Source organism: Pongo abelii, chromosome 1 (genome assembly GCF_028885655.2).
Source record: "Pongo abelii isolate AG06213 chromosome 1, NHGRI_mPonAbe1-v2.0_pri, whole genome shotgun sequence".
Taxonomy (NCBI): Eukaryota; Metazoa; Chordata; class Mammalia; order Primates; family Hominidae; genus Pongo; species Pongo abelii.
This window is the reverse complement of record NC_071985.2, coordinates 197,687,574-197,709,493: the sequence shown is the minus strand read 5'-3', so window position 1 is coordinate 197,709,493 and position 21,920 is coordinate 197,687,574. Positions and strand designations below refer to the sequence as shown.

Here is a 21,920-nt window from a genome sequence, read left to right as displayed (position 1 = left end):
TGGGACAGGGTCTCACTCTGTCTTCCAGGCTGGAGTGCAGTGATGTGATCATGGCACACTGAAGACCCAAACTCCTGGCCTTCAACTGATCATCCCACCTCAGCCTCCCAAGTAGCTGGGACTACAGGCTCATACCACCATGCTCGGCTAATGTTTTTATTTTTTATAGAAACAGGGTTTTGTCCTGTTGACCAGGCTGGTCTAGAACTCTTGAGCTCAAACAGTCCTCCTGCCTCAGCCTCCCAAAGTGCTGGGATTACAGGCATGAGCCACCATGCCTAGCCTAAACATCTTCTTTTATAATGGACCTGTTTAGTCTTTTGCTCTTTTTTTTATATTGGGTTGTGAGTCTTTTTCATTAATTTGTAGTAGTTCTTTGTGGCTTCTGGTCCTTCACAAGATGCAGATATCCTATAGGCAAACAGGATAGGCAGATTGTCTTCTCCTAGTCTGTGCTTTGCCTTTTCACTCTCCTAAATTGTGGGTTTTCTGTTTTTTTCTTTTTAAGACAAGGTCTCACTCTGTCACCCAGGCTGGAGCACAGTGGGGCAATCATGACTCACTGTAGCCTCAATCTCCCCAGCTCAAGCGATTCTCCGGCTTTAGTCTCCTGAGTAGCTGGGACTACAGGAATGTGCCACCATGCCTGTCTAATTATTTATTTATTTATTTATTTATTGAGACAGAGTCTCGCTGTGTCACCCAGGCTGGAGTACAGTGATACAATCTCGGCTCACTGCAACTTCCGCCTCCTGAGTTCAAGCGATTCTCCTGCCTCAGCCTCCCAAGTAGCTGGAATTACAGGCGCACGCCACCATACTTGGCTAATTTTTGTATTTTTAATAGAGACAGGGCTTTACCATGTTGGCCAGGCTGGTGGTCTTGAACTCCTGACCTCAAGCAATCGGCCCACCTTGGCCTCCCAAAGTGCTGGGATTATAGGCATGAGCCACTATACCCAGCCTTAAATTTTATTTTAAAGATGAGGTCTTGCTATGTTGTCCAGGCTAGTTTTGAACTCCTAGGCTTAAGTGATCCTTCCACCTTGGCCTCTCAAAGTGTTGGAATTATAGATGTGAGCCACCATGCCTGGTCAACAATGGCTTTTGATGAACAGAAAATGTTAATAGGACTGAGTTGAATCAATCTTTTTATGTCTTTTTAAGAAACCCTGTCTGCCCTTCCCTTCATAGGTTTTTGTTTGTTTGTTTAAATTTGAGTTTGTCAGATTGACTCTAGAGTAAACAAACACCAAGGCAAGACAGGGATATGATAGTCAAAGTGCTGGCTGGGAATTGGGAGATTTGAGTATTGTTACGTATGTGAATTTCTAATATCTCTGGGCCTCAGTTCCTTATCTATCAAGATAATAATATCTGCCTTGTTAACTTGAAAATGTTGTTTTTCTGTGAAATACTATGTGTGAAAGTGATTTGAAGAGTTAAATTTGGGGCTGTGGTATTAGTCATTGCCATACTTGAAGATGAAATTGAGTGCCTTGCTCTTATGCAATCATATCACAGTTCTCTCTTTTTTTTAAATTTAATCTTAGCATATTTTGTCAACTCTATTAGTTGATTTCTTATTTCTTATTTATTTATTTTTTTGAGACAGGGTCTCACTTTGTCACCCAGGCTGGAGTGCAGTGGCACAATCCCGGCTCACTGCAAACTCCGCCTCCCAGGCTCAAGCAATCTTCCCACCTCAGCCTCCCAACCAGCTGGGACCACAGGCATGCACCACCACGCCTGGCTTATTTTTTGTATTTTTGGTACAGATGAGGTTTCTCCATGTTGCCCACACTGGTCTCAAACTCCTGAGCTCAAGCAATCCACCCGCTCAGCCTCCCAACACAGTTCTCATTTTTGTCCTTGAATGAAACTTCTAGGTAAATAAATCCCTCCTGAAACATTAGTGATGAGATATATGGGCCATAGGGGAAGTTAACCTAAAGTCTGTCTTCATTTAATTTTACCCCAAACATTTGAGACAATATAGCGTAGTGGCTTATAGTGCATACTTTGGCGTTAAACTTCTTGGGTTTGGATTCCAGCTTTTCCACTCCTAGCTGTGTGATCTTGGCAACATTCTTTATCCTCTTATGTCTTATTTTTTATCTGGAAAAATTGAGATAATAATTGTACCACCCTCATAAAATTTTAAGGACTAAATGAGTTAACACGTGTGAGGTACTTAGCATAGTGGCTGGTACGTTGTATATGTAAGCTGTTACGTTACGTATAAGCTCAAGCTCAAGCGATTCTCCCGCTTTAGTCTCCTGAGTAGCTGGGACTACAGGAATGTGCCACTATGCCTGCCTATTTATTTATTTATGTATTTATGTATTTATTTATTTATTTATTTATTTATTTATTGAGACAGAGTCTCACTCTGTCACCCAGGCTGGAGTGCAGTGGTGCGATCTCAGCTCACTGCAACCTCCACCTTCCTGGTTCAAGTGATTCTCCTGCCTCTTCCACCTTCTGAGTAGCTGGGATTACAGGCACACACCACCACACCTGGCTAATTTTTGTATTTTTTAGTAGAGACAGGGTTTCGCCATATTGGCCAGGCTGGCCTCAAACTCCTGACCTCAAGTGATCTGCCTGCCTCAGCCTCCCAAAGTGCTGGGATTACAGGCGTGAGCCACCGTGCCCGGCCTTAATTTTTGTATTTTTAGTAGAAACAGGGTTTCACCATGTTGGCCAGGCTGGTCTCCAACTCCTGACCTCAGGTGATCCTCCTGCCTTGGCTTCCCAAAGTGCTGGGATTACAGGCATGAGCCACCGTGCCCAGCCTCTTTTCTTTTTTTAAAGACAAGGTCTTACTCTGTCGCCCAGGCTGGAGTACAGTGATGTGACACAGTACAGTGTAGTATAGTACATAGCTCACTGCAGCCTCAAACTCCTGGGTTTTTCTGCCTCAGCCTCCCAAGTAACTGGGACTACAGGCAGGTGCTGCCACACTGAGCTTTCTTTTTTTTTGTAGAGACCTGGGTCTTGATATATTGCCCAGGCTGGCCTTGAACTTCTAGGCTCAAGCAGTCCTTCCTCCTTGGCCTTCCAAAGTGCTGAGATTATAGGTATGAGCCACGGTGCCCAGCCTAGGTCCTGTTTTTTAAATCTTCTCTTCCTACTGTTATAGAAGAGCCATGTTCACTTCTTCAGTCAGTCCAGAGTCACTGTACTGGGTGACATCAATATTCAGTGGTCCGTAGTGTTCTTTCCCAATGGGCTTAAGTCTTTGTTCTCTCTTATAAGGTTATATCTGATTATATCTGGTGATATAATCTTGCTAAACTCAAAAATTTTCATTTATATGTCTGAGTGGCAACATCTCCTTAAATCTGAGCAGGCCCTCGGTGTTCCAGCAGCCCGTCATCTTCCTGGGAGCGGATGTCACACACCCCCCAGCAGGGGATGGGAAGAAACCTTCCATTGCTGCTGTGGTTGGCAGTATGGATGGCCACCCCAGCCGGTACTGTGCCACCGTTCGGGTGCAGACTTCCCGGCAGGAGATCTCCCAAGAGCTCCTCTACAGTCAAGAGGTCATCCAGGACCTGACTAACATGGTTCGAGAGCTGCTGATTCAGTTCTACAAATCCACACGCTTCAAACCCACTCGGATCATCTATTACCGTGGAGGGGTATCTGAGGGACAAATGAAGCAGGTACTCTCATTATCCCTGTTGCCCTTCGGGGCCCCTAGGAGTCTGAGGGAGATTCCTGTCATCTACCATTCTGGGTAGATCTGAGAGATACTAGGCAAATTCTCAACTGAACATAATTCCATTTCTGTCTTCTAGGTAGCTTGGCCAGAACTAATAGCAATTCGAAAGGCATGTATTAGCTTGGAAGAAGATTACCGGCCAGGAATAACATATATTGTGGTGCAAAAAAGACATCACACACGACTCTTCTGTGCAGATAAAACAGAAAGGGTAAGAAGATATAGTATAAGCTTTGTTATCTGAGGTTCTGGCAAGAGATGTATATATGCACATATATATATACACCATTTTTATACAATTTTTTTCTTAAAAGCAGAAATGCCTGATAATAATTTAATAAATACAATAACTGCAGTTGGGTTTAGATGACCAATTCTGAATGATACGAGTTTTGAGACTGAATATTTTATTTCTCTTGTATAACAGAAATGCTGATTTCTCGAGTTGTTTTTGTGTTGGGGGGAGTAGGTCAGAAACATGCCAGGTACATTGTGATGATATAGGCAACCTTCTAAGGGATGCTTTTGTTATTTGTTACTTTTTGCTGCACAGTTCTAGGGTATAAAGAAGAATTTATCTTCCAAATAATTTTATATCAGCATAGGACAGGGGTCCCCAACCCCCAGACTGTGGACTGGTAACAGTCTGTGGCCTGTTAGGAACCAGGCTGTGCAGCAGAAGGTGAGCGGTCAGTGAATGATCATTACCACCTGAGCTCTGCCTCCTGTCAGATTAGCAGTGGTGGAACAGTTTCATCCCAAAACCATCTCCCCCCGCTCCCCTACCCTCATCCATGTAAAAATTGTCTTCCATGAAACCTGTCCTTGCTGCCAAAAAAGTTGAGGACTGCTGGCATAGGAGATTCAAAGGGTACAAACTTTGAATATTTATAGTGTCACACTTAAACCACAGTCAAATTACTCAACTTCTCTAAGCCATAATATTCTCATCTGTAAAATGTGGTTAAGAACAATATCTGACTGGGTGCGGTGGCTCACGCCTGTAATCCCAGCACTTTGGGAGGCTGAGGCGGGCGATCACTTGAGGTCAGGAGTTCGAGGCCAGCCTGGCCAACATGGCAAGACTCCGTCTCTACTAAAAATACAAAAATTAGCTGGGCGTAATGGTGCACGCCTGTAGTCCCAGGTATCCAGGAGGCTGAGGCAGGAGAATCGCTTGAACCCAGGAGCCAGAGGTTGCAGTGAGCCGAGATCACACCACTGCACTCCAGCCTGCACAGAGCAAGACTCTGCCTAAAAGAAAGAAAAAAAAATTAAAATCCAAAACACCTCTAATCCCCAGGCATTTCAGATACAGAATGCCCAACCTATATTATTAATAGATAATCTTGCTTCTTTGATATTTTTTAATGACTTTACTTCATCTTGTCCAGGCCCTCTCTGATCCACCCCTAGGAAGACCAGATCTTTCTGTTACCTAATCATGTAATCTTGTTTGCCACTCCCATTATTTTCTAGTACACTCTAGTTTTTTTGTCTCTAATCCGAGGATGAACTGTTTCTTTTTTCTCTTTTTTTGAGATGGAGTTTTGCTCTTGTCACCCAGGCTGCAATGCAATGGCACAATCTTGGCTCACTGCAACCTCTGCCTCCCGAGTTTCAAGCGATTCTCCTGCCTCACCCTCCTGAGTAGCTGGGATTACAGGCACCCACCACCATGCCCAGCTAATTTTTGTATATTTAGTTGAGACGGAGTTTCACCATGTTAGCCAATCCAGTCTTGAACTCCTGACGTCAGGTGATCCACCTGCCTCGGCCTCCCAAAGTGCTGGGATTACAGGTGTGAGCCGCCGTGCTTGGCCTGAACTGTTTCTTTTTGTTTTCTGAATCAAGGTTGTTTTCTCATTGGGCCCCAGATCCAATCAGCTTAGATTAAAAGGACTGTCTTAAATTAAAAGGGCTGTTTTAAATTAAAAGGGCTGTCTTTAAATTGCTGAAACCATAGGTTAATAGTACTTCTTACCAACTGGGCTTTATCTCTCTGTAACATAAACATATAAGAAATCTGTGCCTGTGCCCCCAAAATATATAACAATTTAAATAAAAAGTAGACCAGCACATGTCAAATAAAATAAATAAATAAAAGATATGCTGTGCAAAAAAAAAAAAAAAAAAAAATACTACTTCTTAGGCTTTGCTAATACAAATTCTTTGAACTCTTGCCTGACCTCTGGGCATAAAACCTCCTGCTACCTTCTCCTTAACTGTTGTCATCTCTCCACCTGTCTGTCGACTTGTTATCCATGTAAATTTAAGATCTTCTTCTTTAGGCTTGTCTTCCTAAACTATCTATTAAGCTATTATTAAGCTATCTCGTAGTTTTATTCTTTAAACCTTTCAAAATTGACAGTCCCAGTTCTTGGTCTACTTTGTACCCTGACATTTACTAATATCTTCAATTCTCTAAGCATGCCTCTTGCCAATCCACTTGCCCATTTATTTTGCCTCTACTCTTAGGCTGATAGAAATTGCTGGGGGAAAAGTGGTGGATTTTACTTTTTTGAGACAGGGTCTCACTCTGTCACCCAGGGTGGAGTGCAGTGGCATGATTATGGCTTATGGCAGCCTAGATGCCCCCAGGCTCAGGTGATCCTCCTACCTGAGCCTCCCAAGTAGCTGGGACTACAGGCACTCACCATCACTCTTGGCTAATTTTTTTGTATTTTTTGTAGAGATGGGGTTTTGCCATGTTGTCCAGGCTGATCTTGAACTCTTGGGCTTAAGTGATCGGCTCACCTCAGCCTCTCAAAGTGCTAGGATTACAGGTGTGAGCCACCACACCTGGCCAAAAGTGTCTGTTTAATAAAGAACCATATTACAAATTCATGAGAGCAAATCTCAGCCAGGCCTTGGATGCTGCTGTTTTTTCATTTACCCTATTCCCCATAGCATCTGTTCCACACCTTTATACTCTTCTCAAGTCCCTTACCCTATTCATAATAACTCTATTGCCAACAAAGTCCTATCATCTATTTCCCTCCAAAAACAAGATCTCGAAGGCAAGAATTTTCTCAGCTGCCTCTCCTCTACTTTCAAACTCAGTTACATCTTGTATTTTCTTATCTCCTTCCTCGTATCTCTCCACCTATGCTTTCTTTCCCCCATCCTATGCTTTCAATCCTAATCCCTCCTGACTTCTCTAGAGCCTTACTTGGTTAGTTACGCATTGGTTTTCAAAACTTCACTCTTTTGTGTTCTGTTGCCTCCTTCTCGCCCTATAAAGGTGGCTTAAATCTTCCTGAGTTCACCTCACCCTGCTTCTCCCTCAGTCTCACTGCTACCTTATCTTTTCTTCCTTTCACGACTAAACTTTGAGAAAAACAATCACTTGACTTTCTATCTGTACTTTCTCACATCATACTTTAATTATCTGTAGCCTAACTTCAATTTCAGTGACTCCATTGAAGTTGATGTCTCAATGACTTGCTCATTTCAAATCTAGAGATACTTTGTCAGATTCCCACACTGACTTCTTTGTAGCACTTAAGACAATGATTGCCTTATTTGGCCTTAGCAAAATGACTTTCCAGCTTTACTACCCACCTTTGTAATCAGACTTTTTTTTTTTTTTGAAATGGGGTTTCTGTAATCAGACTTTTTTTTTTTTTTTTTTGAAATGGAGTTTCTGTAATCAGACTTTTTTTTTTTTTTTTAAGATGGAGTTTCACTGTGTCATGATCTTGGCTCGCTGCAATCTCTGCCTCCTGGGTTCAGATGATTCTCCTACCTCAGCCTACCGAGTAGTTGGGATTACAGGCGCATACCACCATGCCCAGCTAATTTTTGTATTTGTGGTAGAGACAGGGTTTCACTATGTTGGCCAAACTGGTCTCAAACTCCTGACCTCAAGTGATTCACCCACCTCGGCCTCCCAAAGTGCTGGGATTACAGATGTGAGCCACCGTGCCTGGCCTGTAATCGACTTTTTTGATTCCTCTTTCTCCTTCTGTCCATTAAACACTGATATTTCCCGACATTTCATACTTCTCTCTCTTCTCTTCTCAATTTCAGCCCTCTCTATAGTGTCATCCGCTTTTCTGGGCTAATTCCCTTGCTTGTAGATTCCTAAATCTGTATTTCCAGCCCCAATCTACTCTTTAGCTCCTGGTCTGTACTCCCAGTTATCTACCAGACATATTTGCTTAGATTCTCTGTAGGCACTGCATCAGTCAAGATAGGCCAACAACAACAACAAAAACCCAAATCTTAGTGGCTTACAAAGACTTGCTTTTTGATCACATTACACATTCATCGTGGCTCTGCTGCAGCTGTGACCCTGCTGTCCTCCCTTTGGAACCTAGGCTGACAAAGAAGCATCTATCTGGAACATTGCCAGTCATCCTGGCAGAGAGGAAAAAAGATACATGACAAGCCATGTGCTGGCCCAGAAGTAACACATTTCAGGCCACATTTTATCAGCCAAAGCAAGTCACTCCTGAGATAATTGGGTGTGGATGTATAATCCTCCCCCAGGCAGGGGCATGGGAATGTTTGGCACCAGTAATACAATCTACCACAGGCATTTCAAGCAAAGCATGTCTAAACCTTCTATTTATTGTTTTATCCCCATCCAAAACCTATTCCTCCCCAATTTTCCTTTTATTCTATTACTTGGCATCACTGTATATTAAGTCAGCCAAGCTAGAAACTTCAGAGTTGTCTTTAAATTCTTTTCCCCATTTCCAGTCCCTCCATACGCATTTAGAAAATAGTCCTCTGTGGGCCAGGTGCGGTGGCTGACACCTGTAATCCTAGCACTTTGGGAGGCCAAGATGGGTGAATCACCTGAGGTCAGGAGTTTGTGCAACTGCACTCCAGCCTGGGCAACAAGAGTGAAACTCTGTCTCAAAAAAAAAAAAAAAAAAAAAAATTTAAAAAGGCCGGGTGTGGTGGCTCACACCTGTAATCTCAGCACTTTGAGAGGCCAAGGCAAGTGGATCACCTGAGGTCAGGAGTTTGAGACCAGCCTGGCCAACATGGTGAAACCCCGCCTCTACTATAAATACAAAAATTAGCCGGACGTGGTGGCATGCGCCTGTAATCCCAGCTACTCAGGAGGATGAGGCAGGAGAATCGGTTGAACCTGAGAGGTGGAGGTTGCAGTGAGCCGAGATCGCACCATTGCACTCCAGCCTGGGCGACAGAGCAAGACTGTCTCAAAAAAAAAAAAAAGAAAAAAGAAAGGAAGGAAGGAAAGAAAGAGAAAAAGAAAATAGTCCTCTGTGTTCTGTCCTGAAATCTCTCTTGTCTCAGTTCTTCCTGTTGTATGTTCCCGCCACTCTAGGCAGAACTGTTTTATTGCAGGAGACTCCTAGCAGTCTCCTTGTCTCCATTCTTCCTTCACAAATGCATCCTCTACCCTGCTGTGAAAACACAGATCTTATTATGCCACTCCACTGCTCAGAAATCTTCGGGTATTCCCCATTGCTTACCAAATGCATTCCTGTGGTGTTTAGTGTTTTCCCAAGGTGGCCAAAACAACATTTTCATTTTATCTTTCACCATAACCTTATACATCTTCTATTTCCCATATCCACTGTACATTCTTATCCCTGGAACGAGTACATCCATTCCATCCACTGTTTTCATTATTTTTATTAAGGCATAATATAGATACAGTAAAATGCACCCTAATTTTTTAGTGTCTAGTTTTAGTTGAGTGCATACTTAAGCTTTTTGTTGTTGTTTTTCATTTTTTTGAGATGGTCTTGCCCTGTCACCTAGGCTGGAGTGCAATGATGTATATAATCATGGCTCACTGCAGCCTCGGCCTCCTAGGCTCAAGCAATCCTCTCACCTCAACCTCCTGAGTAGCTGGGACTACAGGCCAGTGCCACCACACTTGGCTAATTTAAAAATATATATATTTTTTGGCCAGTGCGGTGGCTCACGCCTGTAATCTCAGCACTTTGGGAGGCTGAGCTGGGCGGATCACAAGGTCAGGAGATCGAGACCATCCTGGCTACCACGGTGAAACCCCGTCTCTACTAAAACTACAAAAAATTAGCCGGGTGTGGTGGCGGGTGCCTGTAGTCCCAGCTACTCGGGAGGCTGAGACAGGAGAATGGCGTGAATCTGGGAGGCGGAGCTTGCAGTGAGCTGAGATGGCGCCACTGCACTCCAGCCTAGGAGACAAAGCGAGACTCCATCTCAAAAAAAGAGAGAGAGATATATATATATACACATATATATGTATATATGTATATATGTATATATGTGTATATATGTATATATGTATATATGTATATATGTATGTATATATGTATATACATGTATATATGTGTGTATATATGTATATATGTGTATATATATGTATATATGTGTGTATATATATATATATTTATATATTTAGGGACAGGGTCTAACTTTGTTCCCCAGTTTGATCTTGAGCTCCTGGACTCAAGTGGTCCTCCCACCTCAGCCTCCCAAAGTGTTGGCATTACAGGCATAAGCCACCATACCTGGCCCTAGTTTTGACAAATACATACAGTTCTGTAGCCATCACACAGTCATCCCTCAGAATCCATGGGGGATTGGTTCCAGGACCTGCTGTGGATACCAAAATCCACATATGCTCAAGTCCCTGATATAAAATGGTACAGTAACCAAGGTGTGGTGGTGCATACCTGTAGTCCCAGCTGCTTAGAAAGCTGAGACAGTAGGATCACTTGAGTCCAGGAGTTTGAGACAAGCCTGGGCAACATAGCAAGACTCCATCTCAAAAAACAAAAATTGTGTAGTAATTGTATATAACCTATGCACATCCTCCCATATATTTTAAAACAGGGGTGTCCAATCTTTTGGCTTCCTTGGACCACATTGGAAGAAGAATTTTCTTGGGCCACACATAAAATACACTAACCATAGCTGATGGGCTAAAAAAAAAAATCACAAACAAATCTCATAATGTTTTAAGAAAGTCTACAAATTTGTTTTTGGTCTTTTTTTTTGAGACTGAGTCTCGCTCTGTCACCCAGGCTGGAGTGCAATGGCTCAGTCTCAGCTCACTGCAACCTCTGCCTCCCGGGTTCAAGTGATTCTCCTGCCTCAGCCTCCTGAGTAGCTGGGATTACGGGCACACGCCACCATGCCCAGCTAATTTTTGGATTTTTAGTAGAGATGGGGTTTCACCATGTTGGCCAGGCTGGTCTCAAACTCCTGACCTCAAGTAATCTGCCTGCCTTGGCCTCCCAAAGTGCCGGGATTACAGGCACGAAAGCCACTGCTCCCGGCCCAAGTTTACAAATGTGTACTGGGCCACATTCAAAGCCGTCCTGGGCTGCATTCAGCCCACAGGCTGCAGGTTGGACAAGTTTGCTCTAAAAGATCTCTAGATTACTTATAATACCTAATACAATGTAAAGGCTTAAATAGTTGTTATACTATATATTAAAATGTGTATAAGTTTTTACTGTTGAATTATTTTAAATATTTTTCTAGGTTGCTTTAGTACCGAATACAGTGTAAATGCTATGTTTTATTGTTTTTAATTTTTTTCATATTAAAATTAAATTTTTAAACATGTTAACAATTTTCTGTGTCTCAGGTCTTTAAAATTTATATTTTTATTTATTTTTAATTGACACATAATAATTATACACATTTATGGGTTACATAGGAGTTTTTATACAAATAATGTGCAGTGATCAAATCAGGGTATAATTAGAATATGCAAACCTTTTTAAAGAATATCCACAGTTGGTTGAATTCCTGAATGCAGAACCTGTGGATACCAAGGGCTGACTGTATAATAATTCTGTCATACCAAAAAATCTTCAGGTGTCCTTTTGTAGTTAACCTTTCTCCTTCATTCCCAGCCTTTGGCAACCACTGATATGTATTCTGTTCCTACGGTTTTGCTTCTTCCAGCACATCATATAAATAGAATCATAGCCTTTGAGTCTGGCATTTGAGATTCATCCAAGTTGTGTATATATCAGTAATTTGCCCCTTTTTATTGCTGAGTGGTATTTCATAATATGGATGAGCCACAGTTTGCTTATCCATTTCTGAGTTTAGGGGTATTTGGAGTGTTTCCTGTTTTTTACCCAACTTCCCTTTTCAGCTCCTACTTATAAGGCATGGCTCACCTATTTCCTCCTCATCAGCTTTTCCCATTGCTTCCCATATGCCCTTATGACATTGTGTTACAGTTTATTGTATACACTTTTCATGAAGTCAGGAAGGCAAGTTTATTAGTTCCCTTGATGCCCCTGGCTGTCATCCCCAACATCTGCTTTAGAGCCTAGCAGTCACATGGGTGCTCAAGCAATAACTGGTGAATTGAAAAGGCCTGGATTCCCTTTTCTCCAAGGCATCACCTCTTCAGGCTGTCATACGTAGAACCAGAGAGGTTTTTTTTTTTTCCTTTTTTTTTTTAAGGGTAAAATAAATTTTGAAAATGCTGTATACTCTATATCCCTTTTAAAGATTATACATGACTAAATAAAGGTTTTGAGAAGTCATACAGTAGAAAAATACTTTTAACTTTAATTTGATCCCATATTTCTCAGGTTTGTTCCACCGTAAAATACCTAAACACATCCTGCAAAGCTAATATTCCTAAAGAACACACTTTGGGGGAAAAAAAAATGCTAGAACCAATTAGATTTCTTCTGATCCAGCTAGGAACCCAAGATCACATATGCATTTGATGGAAGGAGATTTTTCTATACTCATAGAGTTATGTATGCATTGGTGTATGATCTTCAGCTGAAGGTAACAATAGTTAAAATGGAGCCAAATAAACTCCCATCAAATTTGTGCCTGTATGCTAAATAAATGTGTTCATACTGAACTCTGCTGTACAGCAGAAGAGAGTGACCAAATAGCAAGATGTAATTCCTTCCCTTGTAATCCATTTCTGAAGTTCCCCTCTTGCCTTCCTAGAAATTTGATTTTCAAATTTTGTCTGTAGAGTTTTTGCTTGGAATTTTAAAAGGGTAAGAGAACATTACCTAATTTTATAGATGATTAGATTGAGGTGTAAAGATAATAAGCTTTGTTCAAGGTATATAGTTGCAAGGCTAGGCCTAGATCTGAAACTGATTTTTTAGTTCCCGTTTCAGTGCTTTCTTCCTGCTAACCATTTGCCAGTGACTTTTTTTTATTATTATTGATAAAGCATTTGTTATTGCCAGGTGTGGTAGCTCATACCTGTAGTCCTAGCACTTTGGGAGGCCAAGGTGGGAGAATTGCTTGAGCCCAGGAGTTTGAGTCCAGCCTGGGCAACAAAATTAGACCCCGTCTCTTAAAAAAAAAAAAAAGCCAGACATGATGGCATGTGTGCCTATAGCCCCTACTACCCAGGAGGCTGAGGTGAAAGGATTCCTTGAGTCCAGGAGTCCAAGGTTGCAGTGAGCTGTGATCCTCCCAGTGCACTCCAGCCTGGGTGACAGTGAGACCCTGTCTAAAAAAAAAAAAAAAAAAAAAAAAAGTACTAGTTATGTTGAACCTGGTAAACCAGTTTAAAGATTCCTTAATCTTTTACTGAAAATTGTGAATTTTTTTTACTCCAAGTAAGGAATAAAACTGTTTTTTTCTCAGAAAGTTTATCTATCTTGAATGTTTTTTCCCTTTGTGAACGTACCACTGTGTCATCTGTAAATATATAATAATGTTGTAGCCCAAAGCCATGGGTAAAATATTTTTTGTCTGTATCCTCCTGAAGAGATCCTGGAACATATTTGTTTGTGGAAATACTATAGGTTAAAATGGTTGGGCTAAGGGAAAGTTACAGAGGATTCAACATCTTGAATGAAAGTGATTTTCAAGACTTAAGAGACATTTACCAACTTGCTCCCAATTAACACACAAAAGAAAAAAATGGCCTGAGCACAGTTTGGCACTGTGATGACTAATTACTTTTTTTTTTGTTTTTTTGTAGGTAGGGAAAAGTGGCAATGTACCAGCAGGCACTACAGTGGATAGTACCATCACACATCCATCTGAGTTTGACTTTTACCTCTGTAGTCATGCAGGAATTCAGGTAATTTGGAAGCTGGTTCAGATCTTTGACTTGATAGGAAGATGTTTGCAAATTCAGCAACTAGCTTGAGTAGACTTGTTATTTAACACCGTGCCTAACTTTGTTAATGCTTGTATCCTAGAATTATCTTTTGGTCTAGGTATCTGCTTGTAGGTGTGCTAGGCAGAAGTATTTCTGAGTTTAAGGAGTAGGTTTCAATTATTTTCTCTTCTCGTGTCATGTCAGAAATATATTAATCAGGCCAGGCATGGTGGCTCATGCTTGTAATCCAAGCACTTTGGGAGGCCGAAGTGGGCAGATCACCTGAGGTCAGGAGTTTGAGACCAGCCTGACCAATGTGGCGAAACCCCATCTTTACTAAAAAAAAACAAAAATTGTCTGGGCATGGTGGCATGCACCTATAGTCCCAGCTACTTGGGAGGCTGAGGCAGGAGAATTGTTTGAACTCCAGAGGCGGAGGTTTCCGTGAACCAAGATCGTAACCACTGCACTCCAGCCTGGGTGACAGAGTGAGACTCCATCTCAAAAAAAACAAAAAACATTAATCATAAAACTCTCTCCCCAGGGAACCAGCCGTCCCTCACATTACCAGGTCTTGTGGGATGACAACTGCTTCACTGCAGATGAACTCCAGCTACTGACTTACCAGCTGTGTCACACCTATGTGAGGTGCACTCGCTCAGTCTCTATTCCAGCCCCTGCATATTATGCCCGGCTTGTAGCATTTAGGGCAAGGTATCATCTGGTGGATAAAGATCATGACAGGCAAGTTTCTTAGGCACAATAAAGTCTCTTTATATTTTAGTAGCATGTTAAAAAAATGAACTACGATAGAAAACTTTTTTAAGGATTTAAACTTTCAGAGTTTAAATTGTAAGGAGCAAATAAAATTGCATGTGCCTCTGAGAGCTTGTAATGTGACTTTTGGTCCAAGAAGTGCTCAGGCTTGTTTATACTTGTATGGTGTCTCTAAAGGAGTTTAATTTGGAGCTGCTTGTGGTTCTCCCATGGAGCCAAATGCATTTCAGTTCTGCTCAGGTCCTAAGTAGCCTCAAAAAGTGGTCAACACAGTACCCTAGCTCCAATCAAAGCAGTCACAGGGCTGTGGATTCCACTTCATGCAAGTGAGGAGGCCTGACCAGTTCACTTTGCTTTTGGTACATTCTGGAAAAAGACCCCAGAGTGAACCGGATGTATGTGTGGGAGTGGGGGCGCAGATCATTCTCATTCTCAAATAGACATCTCAGGAGAATCAGAGAATCTGATATTTTGACCTGTTCCTGAGCTACTATTAAATAGTTACACAAGCTCTCTGCATTAATTTTCTTTTCCAAATGACCATCTGTGAAGTGTAGCAGTTTCTGGGCTCTTCCCCAAGTCTGAATTCAGCTGCTAAATAGTAGACATTCCACTGCAAGTCTATTTCTGTAAGGGTTGAAAATACACTATTATGGAAAATTTCCAACTGTGGCTTTGTACCTTCCCTTCTGTAATGTGCTTTCATTTATTCGGCATATTTATTAGGTATTGACTGTGTGCCCAGTACTGTGCTAGGTGCTAGAAATACTAAGATGAGTAAGACATGTTTCTTGTCCACGGGGATTTTATGTTTCAGTATGGGAGACAATACAGGCAAATATACAACTGACAAGTAGCCCAAGTCAGTACAGATAAAAGTGCAGTGGGACACCAGAGGAGTGGCTTTTAGAGAAGATTTCATAGCTGGATGGGTAGAATGGCTCTACAAAAAAGAGAAAAGAATTTTCAGGGCAGAGAGAACAAGGGACACAAAGGAGAGAAAGCAAGTGACGTGTTTGTACAATAGCAAATTTTCTTTGGCTGGAGGATATTAAAGGGGAACAAGCAGGTATGAGGCTGGAAAAGTATGTTAGAGCAATACTGTGTTTGTTAAATGTAAAATGCTGTTCCTAGGATAGAATAGATAGGACTTAACAGTTAATTGGATATGCATGTCAGAGGAGAGGGTGAAGTAAAAGATGGCTAAGATTTTGAGCCTAGATGATAAGGATAATAATCACTTAAGAGAAAGTCAGAAGAGGGATGGGGATTTACAGCTTGTCAAGCCCTTTATATCACATGGTATCCTTAAGTAGTATGTTTAGAAGTTGTTGTTGTTACTCCCAAAGACCAAAGTTCAGAGGAGTTATTATGTGTCCAAGGTTATATAGTTAGTGAGGGGAAGACAAGAAGAGACTGGTAGCACAATAGCATTTGCTGGGAATCTCCTATGTTCCATCACTATGCTAGGTACATAGATGCATTCATTCAACTAATGGTTTATTGAGACTTTGTTGTATTATGTGCTAGACACCAAGGATACAGTGGTGAGCAAGGTGGACAAAATTGCTGCTTTCTTGGAGTTTATATCCCAGTGGGAAAATAAATAATTACCCAAGTAATAATTTAATTTCAATTGTGTTTAGTACCATGAAAGAAAAATGTAGGATTCTGTTAAAGCATGTTCCAGGTGGCTCTGACCTGGACCTTAAAGTCAAAGAATATTTCTGTGTGGAAAAATGACATTTGACTGAAGCCTAAAGAAATTAGCCAGACATAGTGGGCAGTGGAAATCTTTATATGGATACTGTTAAGGATTGTGTCTTTGCAGACATTATATTATTTAATTCTTGCAGCAGCCCATTAAAGAAGTTCAGTTGGCCGGGCACGGTGGCTTACGCCTGTAATCCCAGCACTTTGGGAGGCTGAGGCAGGTGGATCACGAGGTCAGGACATCGAGACCATCCTGGCTAACATGGTGAAACCCCGTCTCTAGTAACAATACAAAAAAATTAGCCGGGTGTGGTGGCGGGCACCTGTAGTCCCAGCTACTCGGGAGGCTGAGGCAGGAGAATGGCGTGAACCCGGGAGGTGGAGCTTGCAGTGAGCCGAGATTGTGCCACTGAACTCCAGCCTGGGAGACAGCGAGACTCCGTCTCAAAAAAAAAAAAAAAAGGAAATTCAGTTGAGTCAACTGATATTTAGAAGGACATAACGAATTATTCAAGAAGCTAAAGCTTAAGCCTAAGATATTCTAGAATCTAGTACTGTTTGTGCTATTTGAAACGTGTGAAGTTTGAAGTGGTCTTCTGTTACACCTGCTTTTTGTTTTTTTGTTGTTGTTGTTTTTGGTTTTTTGTTTGTTTGTTTTGCTTTGTTTTGTTTTGTTTTATTCTCTTTACAGTGCGGAAGGCAGTCATGTGTCAGGACAGAGCAACGGCCGGGATCCTCAGGCCTTGGCTAAGGCTGTGCAAATCCACCATGATACCCAGCACACGATGTATTTTGCCTGAGAGTCTCAGAAAAAGAACTCAACCAATTTGGCACCCCATGCAGCCTCAAAATGTTTCAAATGCCTACCGCCTCTAGATCGAGCCAAGTTGACTTCAGGTGGTCTTCTACCAGCAGCTTGGAATAGTTGCACTGAATCTATACTTTGCAGCACTGTCTGATGCATCAACAAAATTGAGCCATTTTTTTAAAGTAATAGATACTCATAGATTATCTTTTCTGATGCACTGGACTGAATTTTTACCTCAATGTGCAAAGGCTGATCAGCCTGAACTTTCTAAAGGACTTTACAAGAAGGGTTTCTATGGAATATTTTGCTAGCTGTGGTGTTCACCGCATCCCTCTAGTCTTAGAAGAGAAGATTATTCCTTTTTTCTGTAGTCATTGAGTGGGGTATATGCATAAGTGGGAGAGAAAAACCAAACAATCTACTTCAGTTCAGTGTAACTATTTAATTGTGTGGGTCCATAGACTTTTTAATGAAGATTTCTGACTTTGCCACTGTAAATGCCTTTAATGAGCATTAATTTTTGAAAGTTTTACAGAGTTTTATTAGTTTTACTACTTTATCTTATTGATCTCTGCAGACTTGTGCTGGTGCAAGTACATGCTGCCAGGCAATTTGCACTATATTTGGCTGCAGATTCAAATAGGCAGTTCTCTTATTTGGTCGACTTTTGTGAATGTGTGACATAAACAGATGTAATGCATGTCACAGTGACGGAGATAACACTGCCATGATAAAAGTACTCATGTTTCCCCTATTTGGAAAAAAAAAATTGCTTTTAATATTTTTCCAAGTTTTCAAAAGTGCCCATTTTATGCTGCTGTGTGGTTTGTTAAATCTAAATGATTTTTAAACTTTTCTCATAGAAACTTAACTTTGGCAATAAACATTTTTTAAGGTCTCTCTTCTTCCTTCCCCAACAATGTAGTTTTCTAGATGAGAGTTCGGTATGATTTTATCAGCTATTTCTTATATATCATAATCTGGCAATTTCTGAAACCAGTCAGAAAAGACATATATTTCCATGCTTTTTTAAAGAATTATTTTTACCTGTTTTATATTCACAGTTGATGTCCTGTCACTTTGTTTTAAAATAAGCTAGAACCAGGATGCTTCCTTATTGGAAAGGCTTTGCCAGTCCTTAAGGTACAATGAGTGATGCTGCAACTTGCAAAAATGTACCAGCATTTAAAATTTCTTTTCCTGGGAATCAAGGTAACTCACACAACTACTTGCAGTACAAATTTTTTGCTTCTCTTTCGACCTGAAATGTACTTGGTGGGTTTTCCTTCCTTTTATTAAACTAAAACTGTGTGGAAAAGGTTGATTTTTCTTAATAGATTCTGGATTCCACTCACAGGGAGATGGGATTCCTTTCTTGTCCAAACAAAGGGAGTTGCTCTAAAGCGAGCATCAGTTAAAATGTAGGGGAAAATATATTCTGTATGTAGTGTAGATAATACTTTGTGAATGGACAACAGTTACATAGTGTCTTGGTAGCACCAGCCAGTGTTTCCCAGCCCGGAGTTTACTGACTTGTAATTCTCTATCCAGGACATCAGGAGTGAGGGATGGAAAAGGGGATAAAAGGCCTGGAGCCACACTCTATATGGCTGAGGAAGGAGCTAGGGAAAGAGATAGACACAATGGGGTGAAAACAATTTTGCCGCCCCTGCCTGGAAACTGCTGGTGGGGAAATGATGGTGAAGGGTGTTTGCTTGAACTCATGAGACGGTCCAAATCTCGTAAACTAGCCTTCTCAAAATCCCAGCAATATAAAGCACTGTTTTTCTTCAGTCGTTTAAATAAACTTGTAAATACATTGAAGTTTACATTTCCATGTGCTGTTGATCAGCGGCGCCACCTGTGTTTGCTGAGACTGGCCTCTGAGAGAGAGTTTTATAATGTTGATCGAGGCCTGTTGCTCATTAAGCTGAGTGCAGACGTCCTTAATCCCTGCAGATAGTGGGATGAAAGCAAGTTCTGTAAAATGAAGCACAACATAGCCAGGAGTGAAGAGATGGTAGATGTTAATTTCTTAAAATTTTCCTTTTTTTTTTTTGCAAATACCTCACTTGGATAATACAAATCAGGACATGTTGGTGAGGGGCTGGCTGCTTGGCTGCTGCTTTTATTCACACTTGTTCAGGGAGAGCACAGAGAATACCCTTCAGCATGGCCACTCTGGACCCAAGAGGAGGAAAAAACGGAAGCGTTTTTAGGAGAAGGAGGACTCGCTGGAATCCAAGATGTGAAGAACTCTTTGTGACTGGCTGGCTGGCCAGCGGGCACCACATCTGCACTTGAGTGCCTCGGGCTTGCTTATTAATAACGCACAGAAGAAGCGTCACTTCTCACCATCTCCTGGCATGTATGGAGCAGGGAGCAAGGCCATGTTCCAGAAAGCCCTGATTAGCTTGTCTTGCTCTACGCTCGACCTGGAACAATACAGCTTGTAAGACCTCAGTCAGTCCTGGTACACTGGGGTAAATCAGTGTGGTGGTGGAAGAAAAGCCGGGAGGCCTATTTTTATAGGAAAATAGTACCATTAAAGGTGCAATGCTGTCATTTTGGACAAAAGGAAAGAAATTTGGAAGAACTGGGATTATTGGCAAAAACTTGCTGAGGGGTGAATCTTTAGAGCTAATCACTGCAGAATCAGAGTTGCAGCAATATGATTGCAAGCAAGTCTGAATGCATAGTTTTACTTTAATTCGGCTTGACAATTTGAATAGGTAACCCCCTCGGGACTGACTGAATCGTTATGCATGTGTCAATCAATGGGAGGTGTGCATTCTGTAGAAGTAGTTTTAGGCTGTTTGGTTTGGTTTTGTTTTTGTTTTTTAAATGCAGCCTATTTAGGCACTGTCATGTGGTGTGAAAGATTTAAATGTAGCAATGCTAAAGAGTAATAATTTGGGGATAAGAAGTGGGGACATTGGCTGGGCGCGGTGGCTCACGCCTGTAATTCCAGCACTTTGGGAGGCCGAGGTGGGTGGATCACCTGAGGTCGAGAGTTCAAGGCCAGTCTGACCAACATGGTGAAACCCCATCTCTACTAAAAATACAAAAAATTAGCTGGGCCTGGTGGTGGATGCCTGTAATCCCAGCTACTCGGGAGGCTGAGGCAGAATTGCTTGAACCCAGGAGGTGGACGGTGCAGTGAGCTGTTACTCCAGCCTGGGCAACAAGAGCGAAACTCTGTCTCAAAAAAAAAAAAAAAAAGTGGGGACATTAAGAGAGTGGTGATGACCCAAATGTTGAACCAATTATGTTTTGGTGGTGTTGTTCTTAGCTGTTGAATCCTGAATGGTTTATAAAGTGAACTAGCTGGCTTAATGCAGCCAGCGTTCTGGGCAGCAGAACATATTAATTCTTACTGTAAATTCTATTTGCTGCTTCCAAAGGTGATGATTTTCAAGCAGACATGTTCTATATGGTCTGTGTTTTAGGATCTGGTGCCCAGCCTCTATCAGAGCTTGCCTACCTGGCAAAGCTGCCTACCCTGCAAGTGGGAAAATATAATCCACTGTTTAACAAGGCTCACCCTCTCCACCCTGTCCTAACGACCTTTTGTGAATGTGCTGTAATATTTTCTTGCTCAATAGCAAGGTGGTAGCTCTGCTTTCATTTTAAGAAAGTGGAGGCTGAGGGCATTGTATCAATACTGTTTCAACTCCAAGAAGTTTTCCTTGTAAAATTAAAGGAAAGATCTTGTTATTGATTAACCATTTTCTTATGCCTTGCTATTGACATATTCATGCTCTTTCTATGTCTAGTGGCTGAAAATGTTTGCATTTGTTCATTTGACTAATGGTGTGATTTTTGTTTCTATATTATTAGACCTGTAATGTTTTAAAATGTATTTTATTAAATTTGGATTGGATGTATGTCTCTAGCAATACGAGGTACTTTCTAAACTATTAAGGGAGGGATTGTATCCTCATGTTGAGATAAGATGATGGTCGTTTAAATTTTGCAATTTTTTTTTGGCCTGCAGGGATATTTTGTGTTTATGTGTCCAAAAAAGGAATAAATTGGCATTCTTGTGCCAAAAGTTGTTTTTCCTGTCAATTGTCTAATAAGTATGCAGTACACTGTAATGGCAACATACATGGTTGCTTTTTAAAAACAATTTCCTCAGTATGAGAAATTTTACAAAGAACAGTGGAAAAACTTTGTGTTTTTAACTCTTGGGTCTCCCTATTTTTAAAAATTGCTATTTGGTATACAATTATTATGTGTCAATTAAAACTAAAATAAAACTTTTAAAAAAGAAATTTCTATTTGAGAATTTTAGAAGAGCTTTTCAGCAACATTTCACTTATGAAAACTTTTACAAAATTGATCAGAGTTCTGGATATGGCTCTTAATGGGAAGATCTATTTAAGCAATGCTTGAGAAGAATCTGCAGTCTCCAGAGGGCAGTGTGGCCACACACTTTGTAAGACTTCTCCGGATTCATCCAACCTGGGGCTATCCAGTCTCATCTTTAGAAAAATTCTCACCAGCAAGTCCTTTTGCTAAGTCATGGCAGGGACAATTCCTTAGGGAATTTATAGTTTGCCAGAGGAGAAAGTTCTGCATATAACTCTACTAGAAGGCGGTTGTTTTTTCCATCTGTGTACTATCTCTACCATATTTATCAGTTATCAAACATTTATCATGAATTGGGTACATGCCATGTACTGCCTAGGTTCTGGGAACACAGAAGAGTAAAAAATTATTCAAAGAATTCATTCTAATTTGGCATGAGATGGAGGAAGAGGCAGCAAGATTAACACTGAGTGCCTACTATATGTCAGTCACTTTATTTATTTATTTATTTATTTATTTATTTATTTATTTATTTATTTTTGAGATGGA

The 21,920-nt window shown here is 41.1% G+C and overlaps 1 protein-coding gene across 5 annotated transcripts in view; it reads left to right on the top strand.

Annotated features, from left to right (window-relative positions):
* The window catches only part of LOC100441246 (argonaute RISC component 4), a 50,981-nt gene extending 29,647 nt beyond the window's left edge, over nt 1-21,334 (top strand). For 3 of the 5 annotated variants that reach the window (XM_009252590.4, XM_063719371.1, XM_054555442.2), the window contains exons 14-18: nt 3,355-3,670; nt 3,806-3,940; nt 13,637-13,738; nt 14,304-14,503; nt 16,941-21,334. In XM_009252590.4, the coding sequence (XP_009250865.1) occupies nt 3,355-3,670; nt 3,806-3,940; nt 13,637-13,738; nt 14,304-14,503; nt 16,941-17,049 (862 nt within the window). In that variant the 3' untranslated portion in view covers nt 17,050-21,334. The remainder of the gene's footprint in view (nt 1-3,354; nt 3,671-3,805; nt 3,941-13,636; nt 13,739-14,303; nt 14,504-16,940) is intronic. The other 2 variants (XR_010138440.1, XR_010138441.1) reach the window with 2 other exon arrangements.
* Nucleotides 21,335-21,920: the final 586 nt, after the last annotated feature.